This window comes from Ailuropoda melanoleuca, chromosome 15 (genome assembly GCF_002007445.2).
Source record: "Ailuropoda melanoleuca isolate Jingjing chromosome 15, ASM200744v2, whole genome shotgun sequence".
Taxonomy (NCBI): Eukaryota; Metazoa; Chordata; class Mammalia; order Carnivora; family Ursidae; genus Ailuropoda; species Ailuropoda melanoleuca.
In genome coordinates, this window is record NC_048232.1 from 55,443,938 (window position 1) to 55,456,999 (window position 13,062).

A 13,062-nucleotide genomic window follows, 5' to 3' on the forward strand; every position below is an offset into this window, starting at 1 on the left:
TCATTAAGAATTAAAGTAGGAAAATTGAAATGATAGCATTTTATTCTTTTTCAAATGGACATTTAAAAATGTATTAGAATCTGATTTTGATGAGAACTTAGAAAAGTTGTTCTCCTTATATAATACTTGTGGAAGTGAAATTGGTACAGTATTTTGGTGGGCTAATTTGGTACTCTGTATGCTGAACATTCTATTTGCTAATGCTTTTCAGTTCAAGAGTTCCACTGCAATATATGTATTCTAACATAATATTAACAGATATTTGATAAAAAGAAGACAATTACAAAATGGGATGATAATTGCTGAAGTAACTACAGTACGTGCATAAAAAGTTGGGAGAGAAATTTGAATAAACAAAAAATTGAATATTGACCTTAAATGAGAAAGTTTAATTTTGGAAAAGAAATCATCATATTTTTATTTAATATAGTAGTAAAACAGCAGGAGGAACTTAAATACTTAAAACTAACAAAATAATTTATTGTATAATTGATATTTTTTCAGTATTTAAAACAAATTCTAGAAATACATCAAGATTTTACCACTATCTGTGAGTGGTGGAGTTCATTTGATTTAATAAAATTATGATCTTTCAGACTTTTTAAATAAGCAGATATAAAGTTTGTAATTAGATAACATATGTATAAATATTAAGAATTTTAGAAAGGAATAATTGGACTTAATCTAGGTATGGTTAGTCTTGACTAGAACATCTAGAAAATGCATGAATACGGTAGTCTCTATTTAATGCAGATATTGTCACAGGTTTGTGAAATGACTACGTGTAAGATACTAGACAGTAGTGAATCTGCAAATGATTTTCTATATCATTTGGGGGATTATAGAGTTTTTTACTTTTAGCCCCTCATTTTATAGATAATAAATCAAACCCCTGTCAGGTAACTTACATGTCTACAACCATACAGCTATTTAATGGAAAAGTAATAATTACAAACACAGCTATCTAAGCTACTATTTTGGTATATAATTCATAACTCAGTGCTATATCATAAATGTAAGTAAGTTCAACGGGTAGATGAAATAAATTAATTAATTAAAGTGTGTTTCTTTCTTTTTAAAATTATGTGGCAAAATTAGTTCCACATAATTATTATGTGGCAATAATTAAAAGAAGATACACCAAGGAAATAATCATAACAAACATGAATATTGGTAAATTGCTCATTAAAAGAAAAATGATCACATAAAAACACTAACTATAAAAAACACCCAAAATATCTGAGTTCTTACATGGCAAATAAGCATTTCTTAAAAATGGAATGATCACCTTAGTGACCAGCCAAGTCCTCGAGCTTTCCAAATTAGGTTACACTAGAATGCCCTGCCATCAGGCAGAGTATTCTAAAATTCGGAGTATTGGCAGTGATAGGCTTTCACTGGATTGGCAGTGGGAAGCCTGCTAGTAAGAGTGTGGGGTCCCTTTTTTGAGTGTTCCCTTTCTTTAGAGGCCAGAAGAAAATGTGGTAACTTCTTTGAGGCCTTGTACAAAGACAGGTTTTCTCCCCAGTGCACTGGTGTAGCTGGGCAGGTGCAGCTCTCTGTTGTCCGCACCTCATTCGTTCGTGTTGCACTGTCGTCATTTTGCTCATAGCCACTAACTGTAGTATTACTTACTTGATATTTTTCTTCATTCTAAATCATGTATCTACGAAATTACATTTTTATTTATTAATTTTTTTTAAAGGTTTTGTTTGAGAGAGAACATACATGTGTGTGCATGGGGGGTGGGGAGGAGGGACAGAGGGAGAGGGAGAAGCAGGCTCCCTGCTGAGCGGGAAGTCCCACACCTGGCTCCATCACAGGACCCCTGCATCATGGCCTGAGCCTGAGCCGAAGAAGGCAGAGGCTTGACTGACTGAGCCACCTAGGTGCCCCTGAAATTACATTTTTAAACACAGATTAAATGAAGCATAAGTACTAGAAAGTTTTTGTGTTGTTTGATGTGCACCAAAACATCAAACTTTGGAAACTACTAATAAATACATTTCATTGTCATTTGACTGTAAGTACAATGAAGGTGGAAGTGAATAATATCTCGTTAATCTTTATGCTTGCCATCATATGCATTATCCGTGTTCATACCTAAATTGGTATGAAAGAAAGTATTCAAGAGTGAAAAAAAAAAGACATTTAACAATTGCTCAATTATTATAAATGTTGAGTAAGGGGTGGTCACTTTTGGTAAAGGTAGACAAAAAAGGGGCATTTTTGTTTTAGTTTTTTTTTTTTTTTTTTTTTAATAGAGAATTGGGAGATGTGAGAAGTGGGTGAAGGCAGTTGAAAGGTACAGACTTCCAGTACAAGATACATAAGTACTGGGGACGTGATGGGGACAACATGATGGCTACCATTAATGCAGCTGTATGGCACGTTTGAAGTTGCTAAGCAAGCAGATTCTGAAAGGTCTTATTACAGGAAAAGAAAATGATGTTTTTCTTTTTCAAAAAATATATGTCAGATGATGAATGGTAACTGGACTCATTGTGGTCATCATTTCACGGCATATGTAATCAAGCCATTGTGTTCTACACCGTAAACTTACACAGGGTGTATGTTAATTGTATCTCAATAAAATAGCCAGAAAAAAAAATAGGGAATCTACACTGGATCTTTTTTTTTTTTTTTTTTAAAGATTTTATTTATTTGACAGAGATAGAGACAGTCAGTGAGAGAGGGAACACAAGCAGGGGGAGTGGGAGAGGAAGAAGCAGGCTCCCAGCAGAGGAGCCTGACGTGGGGCTCGATCCCGTAACGCCGGGNAGCGGAAGAGCCTGATGTGGGGCTCGATCCCATAACGCCGGGATCACGCCCTGAGCCGAAGGCAGACGCTTAACCGCTGTGCCACCCAGGCGCCCCTACACTGGATCTTAACACAGAAATATACTATCGAGTGGGGACAGGAGAAACAGAAGGTAACTGGAGCAAGTATGGGTAGTATGTCCCATTACATACTCTATTCTTTATCTGCAAGCCAGAGCTGTCCAGTAACTTGAAACATGAGAATCAGTGAGATCTGGACTATTACATCATCAATAATCCAGCATTCTTTCCTTTAAGGAGTTAGCCTTTGCCTGTGTTATTTAGACCCAGGGCTTTTTAGGGAGGAAGAGTGACATTATTTGTTCTACATCTGAAACTGGTTTATATCTGCTTGAAGCCAGCCTGGAGGCATCCAAATCCCTTTTGTCTGCGAGTGAATCGGAAATAAATCTGGGTGATGAACCTGATCGCTACATCATCACAGCAGATCTTCTCATTCTTAAGAAAGTGCCTCTATTATGTCATTTTTTTTTCCAGGATGAGAAGGAAAAATAGTCATCATTGTTTCTTTCCTCCTGGGTGCTATAAAGATTTTTTTTTTCTATTATTGTAAGTTAAGAAGAATTACAGTACCAGAGAAGATGACTTAACGCTCCTCCCTCCACTCTCTTCCTGATCAAGTATTTTCATTTCCTTCCTTATTGAATGTAACATTTTCTTTTCCTGTGGCCATTTCCTTCATGGAATTTTTATGATTTTAATATTTTAATCAAGCTTGAAGGATTACATATATATCGTTCTCTCCTAAAACTGAATCCACTGATGGCACTTTTTGCAGTTATTTTATCTCCTAATTATTTTTTTACAGTATTTGAACAGAATGGAATTGTAGAAGGAGCCAGATAGAGCTCTGATCTGAATCCTGAACCTGGAATTTGTTTAGTTTTGAATTTGAACAAGTTGCTTAATCTTCGTGAGCCACAGTCTCTTCATTTGTGAAATGAGACTGATGTTAATTACAGTGTAGGGATAATATAAAATATAAATATGTTTAAGACATTAGTAGGTATTTGATAAATAATAAGCTTTGTATGGTGGTAGGCAGCTTGATGCCATGGAGAAAAGTGTGGGCTTTAGAGCCATTCAAAACTTGTAGAATAGGATTATTAATTGTCCTTGTGCAAGTCCCTTATCGTTCCTGAGCCTTCCTCCTCATCCATAAAGTGGATCTTCTAATCCCTAGTACGAATTAGAAGTGAGAAGTATGAAGCTTCTCCCTTGTCAGTGCCAGGGTTCTATCCATTCTTGTCCGTATATTATTCGTTCTCCACATCTTTACCGAGTCACTTTTAAAACACATTTAAATTCATCCATTATCTTTTTCTTGCATTTTAGAGTTTGCATCTTGATTTTATTACCACTTTTATAGGCTGTTTTTGTGTTAAGATTAACCATAGAACTTGAGTGCATCTCCTAGGATACATATTCTCCTCTGAAGTATTGAGTAACATATGCAGCAGAAGCATTTTTAAAGGTCAGCTGTAGATTATTGTTCTTCCTTACTCCTTTAATTCCGTAGATAAACCCAAGGCAAAGTGAAATGATCTTGATGGCCAATGTATCACAAGCTCGAAAACAGTTTTCCAGGAGTGAGAACGAGTACATGTTTCCCCTGAGCTGGAGAGTTGAAGTTTGTGGTTGTTTCTTACCAGCAGGTGGTTAAAGCAGTGTGCTCTGAGGTCAGGTTGTCCTGGGTTTGAATTCCAGCTTTACCACTTTCCACTTTTATGACTTGTGTGTTTTATTCAGCCACCCTGCTTCTCAATGTTCTCATCTGTAAAATCCAGATAAAGACATTCCTTAGTAAAAAATGAGTTTCATGTATGAAACAAGTAATACAGAGATTGAAAATTACTTCATCTTTCAAACCAAATCTGAACAGTTGGTAGTGGTTGAATGAGAGTAATGTGTGAAGCCTCCTCGTGGGGCTGAGTGAGAGAACATCCTACATGCCCAAGGATAGAGAACAAGAGGAGTAGTCAGGCGTGTGCCCTGTATGGCTTGCTACCCTAATTCATATACATTTTTCATATACTTGCCACAATGCATTATTACATTATATTTCTCATAGTCCTTTCATATTTCCCCATCTCACAAGTTTTTCAAATTAGTAAATTACTTGAGAATTATTACTGAAGAAAATGGGCCAGCCACTAACTATTTAGTAAGTTAATATTTCATTTCAAAATAGCTTTTAATAATAGATTTATGACTTGGAAAAAGTAGAACACTTTCTGAAATGAATTTCAGACAACAACTTAAATGTACAGATTTCAATCTCAAAAGCACTGTGGAATTGGGGTTCTCTCACGTTCTTTTCGTACGGAAAACCTGTTTACTAAAATTCTACAAATTAGTTGAATTTTTTATAAATGAAGAGTAGAAGTTATGTTAAAGGTAATGATGGCACAGCTTCTATAAGCTGACCTAGGAGCACTTGAAGACCCAGAGAGGAATTTTAGGCTGATTCCAGACAGAATCTATAATCCCTCCCATCTTTTAACTCTAACTCTGACGTTAGTCTATGTTTTCTACTGGCTTTAGAATCTACTGTTGAGATCAATATTTGGGTATAATTTTTCATTAATTGCTTTAAATTTATCAAATACTTTAGGGATTGTTGCATTGTTTTTGTTACATAAATCATATCACGTGTTGTTTTAGTATGAAGAAATGGTTTGCTTTCCCTAAGAGAAAAAATTAGTTTGCTTTTTTTGAGAAATATTTGTTAGCTCAACATAGCAAAAAAGAAAAAAAAATCTGACAGTGTTTTCATTTTTATAAAGATATTATAATAACAATACAAGATTACGGAAATAGGAAAATTAAAAAAAAATTCATGCCTAATCCTACCACCAACAACTGTAAGCATTTTGTATATTCCATTCCAGTGTTTGGTTTTTGCTTCGGTATTTCTTGCAGTGCACCTAAGCATTCTATTTAATCTAACCAAATTCTTCTTAAATGCAAACACATTTTAAGTTTTAGATTAAAAGAAAAGATTTCCGGCTATTATTTTTATGACAGTATAGTTTAAGAACTCTTCTGAGAACTAGAAACACATTGATGTATGTGAGTGGTATGTACATTTTTGTGCATATTACATATTTGTCACCAGTATTTTTTACTAACGAGCCGAGCAAAGGGCACTCAAAAGGTCAGGAGACTCAAATCAATTCAATTCATCAAACATATTTGTATTGACAGCACTGTGCTAATACAAAGAGAATATGATGAAAATAAAAGGAAGCTAGGTCTTCCTTTGAAGCAAAGATATATAGCCAGTGTGGGTAATACATTTAGGAAAAGCCTCTGATTATGCCTCTAAATGGAAAAAGCTACCATAATTATGATTAGTTAAGCTATAAAGGTCTGCTTGACAAATAATTCAGGTTACCAGTCTATTATCTGTTCTTAGAAATTGAATGCCTTCTATATTTGCAGTGCTTATTAAAACTATAATGCTTAACTTAAATACACAAATCACCTTAAAATATAATATTCTCATCAGGTAAATATTCTTCCATACTATAAGCAAATAAGGGAGAGGAGATGTTAAGTAGAGAGCTGATACACTTTTGCTTTATTTCCAGTGTTTTGTTTGTCTCTTGCTTGGCTGTTTGTGAAATGCTCTTTGACAGATAAAATTTGCATGACGTGTAAATAATAACTGATGGCTGAAAGTCTTCAGACTAGCTTTGTACATGGTACAGGGCGTGCTAAATAATTGTCATGTATTCACTGGATTTTCCAAATGATACTCACAAATTTTATTTATTAAAATAAAAAATGCAAATAATTTCTGGAAAAAACCTAGCACCAATGCTTAATCCAAAATATTTCTAACTCCTCCAACTAATCTTATTTTCTCAACAATGTCGTCAATCTTGGCAGGACCTTAATCTTCCTTGTCTGGGTCTTCATAATTCTCTCTACTTAGTATTTATTCTATAGATACTTGAATTTCTAAAGGAATAAATGAATGTGAATAAAAAAGAACAACTGACTGTACATAAGAGAAAACAAACTTATCTTTTTTTTTTTTTTTAAAGATTTATTGATTTGAGAGAGCGAGAGTACAAGTAGGGGGGAGAGGCAGAGAGAGAGGAAGAGCATCTCAAGCAGACTGACCTCCCCTCCCCGCAAACTGAACATGGATAGAGCCCAGTGCGGGGCTCAGTCTCACAATCCTGAGATCATGACCAGAGCCGAACTCAAGACTTGGATGCTCAACCAACTGAGCCACCCAGACGCCCCCAAACCTATCTTTAGGAAAAAGAAAAAAAAAAAAGACAAAGGGCCTATGCTTGTGGGTCTAGTGTTACTGGATTAAAAATCAAAGCTTTATTAGTTACTAAATTTTTTAATTTAGCCATTACACTTAATTTCTCCAAATACAAGTTTTCCTGTTTGTAAAATGGAAATTATGATGACTTTTTGGGAATCAGATGAGGTAGTGGGTGAAAGTCCTTGCCACAGCATCTGAAATTTCATGGAATGTAAACATGATGATGTGATGCCATTGCAGCTGTTGGAAAGCTGTGTCATTGGGTTGATCTTCATGACTTTCTTCCCAGGTGAAGCATACATGCGATTAAGCAAACTCCCTGAAGCAGAACATTGGTATATGGAGTCATTGAGATCCAAGACTGACCACATCCCTGCTCATCTTACCTATGGGAAACTGCTAGCTCTAACAGTGAGTAACTACCTTCCTTCCTCACCCTTTAGAAGCTGGTTTTCTCCATGCAGACTGAGGTGGATAGAGTTTAAGGTACTGGTTCTCAGCCAGTTAGTTGAGACTGTTAGGAGGTATTGATGGTAACACTTTCGGAACTCTGTATAGAACCTACAGAAAAATGTATTTCTGTATGGTTTGCCATAGATAAAATATGGTATGTCATGATGGTGTTACTTAATGGTAAAGTAGAAATGGTGAATCCCAAATATGGATTACATAATGAATTTGTCACAATAACAATGTTTGTATTAAGATTATGTTCTACAAACCACCGTTAGCCCCAAATCGGCTACACTGTAGAATGAAGTCTGATTCTTTCCAGATAGCCAGCATTATGTAAGGCTTTTCATGTGTGTTGAGTAGTGTTACCTGGAATTCCTACTAATTAGAAATCATTCTGTAAGAGAAGTGGAGCCATCATTTGGCCACCACTATGTGGCAAGCAGCCTCAGAGGCCACATTCTCATAGAAGTGATGTTACTTCAAAGCAATAGAAATTGCTGGTATTCTACCATTGTGACTTATAAAATTTGTAATTTCGTGTGTTTCAAACTCAACTTAATGTCTTATTTTACACTATAGGGGATTGTTCAAAAAATTTAAGTAAATTTTCTGAGTTTATCCAGCTAATAATAAGTAGCCTTCAGTCCTTCTGAATCTATTATCTGTGCTGTTTTAGTTATATCACCTAATCTCTCTTCAATATTAATAAAAATAAATGACTCCTGGAAAAGCATAGAGCAGATGGTCAAGAAAGTAATTCTGAAGTGAATTTATAGAAAAGTACCTTATAATTATGTAAAAGTAATATTTTCTACAGAATATGGTAGACTAAATACCTAAATTATTATGTATCCTTTTGAAGATACCACTAAAGTGCTATTAATGAAATTACGTAGGCAGACTCAGTAGCCAGACAATATACCACTATAATATATCTAGATATGCTCAATAAAATACTTTTTTTTTTTTTTAAGATTTTATTTATTTATGTGACAGAGAGACAGCCAGCGAGAGAGGGAACACAAGCAGGGGGAGCGGGAGAGGAAGAAGCAGGCTCCCAGCGGAGGAGCCCGATATGGGACTCGATCCCGGAATGCTGGGATCACGCTCTGAGCCAAAGGCAGACACTTAACGACTGTGCTACCCAGGTGCCCCAAAATAGATACACTCTTAATGCGTAACTGAGTTCAAAAAATATCGAGACAGTTTCCTAGGGGCTAGCAGTGAGGGGTAACTGAATGCCAGAACAGCAAACAGTTGGCTGATCTGCAGCTGATTTGGGATAGTTGACCAGTTGTGGTAACAGGAGGGAATGGGCTTTTTGTTTGCTTTCATTCTTCCTGGAAATGGAAAGCTTTGGACCAATGGAAGGCCAGGGATTAGATACCTAAATAAAGGAGGAAGACTCATATCTTCAGTGAAAGACTAATCTAGAATAAGTTTGCATACTGATATATGAAGGCAGCATGAGGGTTTGCCTATCTCGGCATGGGATTTGAATGGAGGAGGGATGAGTTTGTACTGCTGCTCTCCCTTTATCAGGCTTAGAATTTAGAATTAACTTGCATGATGATGAAATTCCTAAACCAAGAAAGTAAATAAAAATCACGCCACTGAAAACTCTTGCTGAAGAAATTACTGGAGATATCCTTCAAAAGAACACAATTAAGGGGCGCCTGGGTGGCGTAGCCCTGAAGCATCTGCCTTCAGCTCAGGGCGTGATCCCGGCGTTATGGGATCGAGCCCCACATCAGGCTCCTCCGCTGGGAGCCTGCTTCTTCCTCTCCTACTCCCCCTGTTTGTGTTCCCTCTCTCGCTGGCTGTCTCTGTCAAATAAATAAAATCTTAAAAAAAAAAAAACAAAAAACAACCACAATTAAATCTGGAAGAAGTTGCTGAGTATGTTGCCCAAAGAATGGTGAATAAAGATGGTGATCATGTAGGTAAATAAAGAATAATAATCATAAATATTTTAATAAATATTTATAATATTGAATAAAATATTGAGAAGGAATAGCCTCACAGGAACAATCAGAATGGTGGGGGAAATGAAATTTAAGCTGATCTTTGGAAGTCAGAAAGTGGAAATTGATTGTCAGAACAGAGTCCACCATCTGAAGTAGCTTTGGAATCGGATAACAATGAAAAGAGATCTTATATACTCAAAATGAAACCCAGAGAGACTCAAGACTAGAAGGCAGAAGGCATGGAAGAGAGTGAGTTAAGGAGCCATTAGTGAATGGGATAATCAGCTGTCAGCTGTGTCTGGAGCAGTCCAGTCTCTCCGCCCGTGTGCACAGTGCCAGCAACTGGGCATTCACCTCCAAGCCAGATAAAGGGCTTGTAGTGGTGCAGCAATCTAATAAGAGAGGTTTGTGATTCAGGAACAGCTTGCACAGTCAAAGGTGAAATGCAAAGAGCACTGAAAAGATTCAGTGTCTTCCAGTGGAATACAGATTGTCAGTATCCCTCCCCCACCACAAGCAGAATACCAGCAACACAGAGTTTACACTCACCCAGCACCGTGTGTGCATAAACACACACGCACACACACACACACACACACACACACACACACACCGCCTCCCAAGAAATTGTTGAATTCTTATCTGGAGAAACTGAATCACTGTAGGGAAAAGAAATCTATGTACCTACATTTGGAGATCACCTGTAAGTGGCTAGCTCCCAAACCAGATGCACAAAAGCGAATCTTTCCATCTGGGCAGTACACCTTTAGCTAAGGAACTCCATTCAGTAGCTTTTAAATAACAGGGGGCAACCAAGGATGGTCAGTTGTATTTAGAAAGCCTCAACTGTGCAAGATTAGAACTGAAGCAAATTATTAGGTGAAGGAAACTGGAGGAAACAGAAGATTTTTTTTTTTTTTTAATCCTTAGAAATGATAGGGACGCCTGGGTGGCTCAGTTGGTTAAGTCTCTGCCTTTATCTCAGGTCATGAGTGCAGGGTCCTGGGATCTAGGCTCTTGTCAGGCTCCTGGCTCAGTGAGGAGCCTGTCTCTCTGTCCCCCTCTGTCCCTCTCCCATGCTTGTGCTCTCTCTTGCATGCTTTCTTTTTCTCAAATAAATAAATGAACTCTTAAAAAAAAATCCTTAGAGATGGTTAACATAGCATTTCACAAAGAGGATGCCATAAAAACATAAATAATGAAAAAAACAAGAACTTTTAGAAATTAAAAAGATGATGGCAAGCGATTTTCATTTAAAGGCTAGGAGAAAGGGCACGTGGGTGGCTCAGTCAGTTAAGCCTCTGCCTTCGGCTCAGGTCATTATCTCAGGGCCCTGGGATTGAGTCCGACATTGGGCTCTGTGCTCAGTGGGGAGTCTTCTTTTCCCTTTCACTCTCTCCCTCTGTGCTCTTCCTTTCTCTCTCTCTCTCTCAGATAAATAAATAAAATCTTAAAAAAAAAAAAAAGAGGATAGGAGAATAGGGGCACCTAGCTGGCTCAGTCCGTAGAGCATGGGACTCGATCTCAGGTTTGTGAGTTCAAAGCCCGCATTGGGTGTAGAGATGACGAAGATAGATAGATAGATAGATAAAAAGGGTAGGAGAATAAAGATGAGGAAGTCTTCCTTATGCAAAAGAAATGAAGAAATAAAAAAATACGAAAGAAGAAATTATAAAAGAAGTTAATATAAAAGCCCAATAGAGAAAGAACAGAGAAAGGGAAAGGAGAACATTACTCAGTATTGGAGGGTATAAGTTGCTATTTTTGTCATTTACAGGATCACTATTGGAAAAAATTTGTTTTTTCATATAAAAATATTTTCATTTCCTATTCTAACAGGATAATTCACACAGTTGCACTTAGAAACAGAATTCATATATACCTCTTGCCACAATTGCTGTCTTTGAAATGTTCGTATGGAATTCAAATGAAACATTTTTAATTAGATTGATAAATGGCCACCTTCAAAAAAAAAATCTGTAAAAGTTTAAGATGTCTGATTTAAAAAAAAACAAAACACAACCCATCATTTAGCAAAGAAAAAAAAAAAAAGCTCAAATGTACTTAATAATTCTGAATATACCTAGACCATGACACTGCTTTGGATATAGAAACCATGTGTTCTTTTTTTCTTCTTCATTTGAAGCCTGAATATTTTAAGTTTCCTGTACCAAAAATATGATTTTACAGGCTGCTTTATTTTTTAGAAGTCATTTTTTTTTTTAAAAAACAAGATTTGGAAGTTTTAATTTACTGAAACATATGGAAGGGAAGGAAAGACTCTTGTATTACAATCCAAATTTTAATTCCCCCCCCCACCAACAAAACTTTTATAGTTTCCGACTAGCTGATTAGATGAAATACAAGCCTTATTATGGAAAGGCTTAAACTCATAGTGCCAGAACCCCCACAACCATCTTTAGTAGTTTCTTTTTGAATTATGAGATCTTTTTGAATTATGAGATTCGGCGAATTTCTTTTTTTTATTTATTTTATTTTATTTTATTTTTTTTTATTTTTTAAATTTTTTTTTTTTAAAAGATTTTATTTATTTATTCGACAGAGATAGAGACAGCCAGCAAGAATGGGAGCACAAGCAGGGGGAGTGGGAGAGGAAGAAGCAGGCTCACAGCAGAGGAGCCTGATGTGGGGCTCGATCCCACAACGCCAGGATCACGCCCTGAGCCGAAGGCAGACGCTTAACCGCTGTGCCACCCAGGCGCCCCGGCGAATTTCTTATCCCAATGGATTGTCTTTGTCTAATTTTGGTTTGTTGGCCTGGTAATATGCCATTGACCTAACATGGAATTGGCAAGGTGGAAAATGCCACACATTTTGACTTCTGAATGCTTTAAATATATTATAAAGTTGAATTGGCTATTAGTCTCAAGAGAAGAGGAATAGAAATGGGGTGTGGTGTTTTTACTGTTCAGTCAAAACTGACCATGGGCGAACTATCTAAAAGTGACATGCAGCTAAATCAGACTTAAGACTGTAGTATAAGGTTTTATATAAGAATTATATTTTATAAGAGAAATTAGAAAAAAATTATTGGTGGTTTCATTACAGCCAGTATGATTTTGTGCAAATATTTCTTTAAGAATTTGTAGTATTTATGGTATTTAAAAAAGTTCAGATCGATTTTGAGTTTCCCAGAATGCTCTGACAAATCCATAGATCAAATCCTTTTTTATTCCCCTGAAAAATGTCCTTTGTCTCTCTTTCCCCACTCAAATTTTATTACTTCTTTGAAGTCTTGCCTGACTCTTTGAAGCAGTTATTTTTCCTTCCCCGTACTTTCATAACACTGGTTTTAGTATTTCTGTAATAGCACTTCCCAGGTCGATGGCAGATGTAAATCTACATCTTTTGACCATAGAGGAGGAACTAACTTTTCACTTATCTTTTTTATCTCTTCAGTATGTGGCATTTCACTATCAGGTATAATTATCCCTGTACTCTCTTATACCTTTCAGTTTTTAAGTTAGTTAAGGGCTGGTCACATGACTT

General features: G+C 36.4%; 1 protein-coding gene across 8 annotated transcripts in view; it reads left to right on the forward strand.

The window, feature by feature from the left end:
- Window positions 1-13,062, forward strand: part of TMTC2 (transmembrane O-mannosyltransferase targeting cadherins 2) — a 674,893-nt gene that overhangs the window by 265,357 nt on the left and 396,474 nt on the right. For all 8 annotated transcript variants that reach the window (XR_004620732.1, XR_004620733.1, XR_004620731.1 and 5 more), the window contains exon 8: window positions 7,419-7,540. Coding sequence is in view for 5 of the 8 variants with exons in the window: in XM_019800450.2 (XP_019656009.1) it covers window positions 7,419-7,540 (122 nt within the window). In the remaining 3 variants the exon portion in view is untranslated. The remainder of the gene's footprint in view (window positions 1-7,418; window positions 7,541-13,062) is intronic.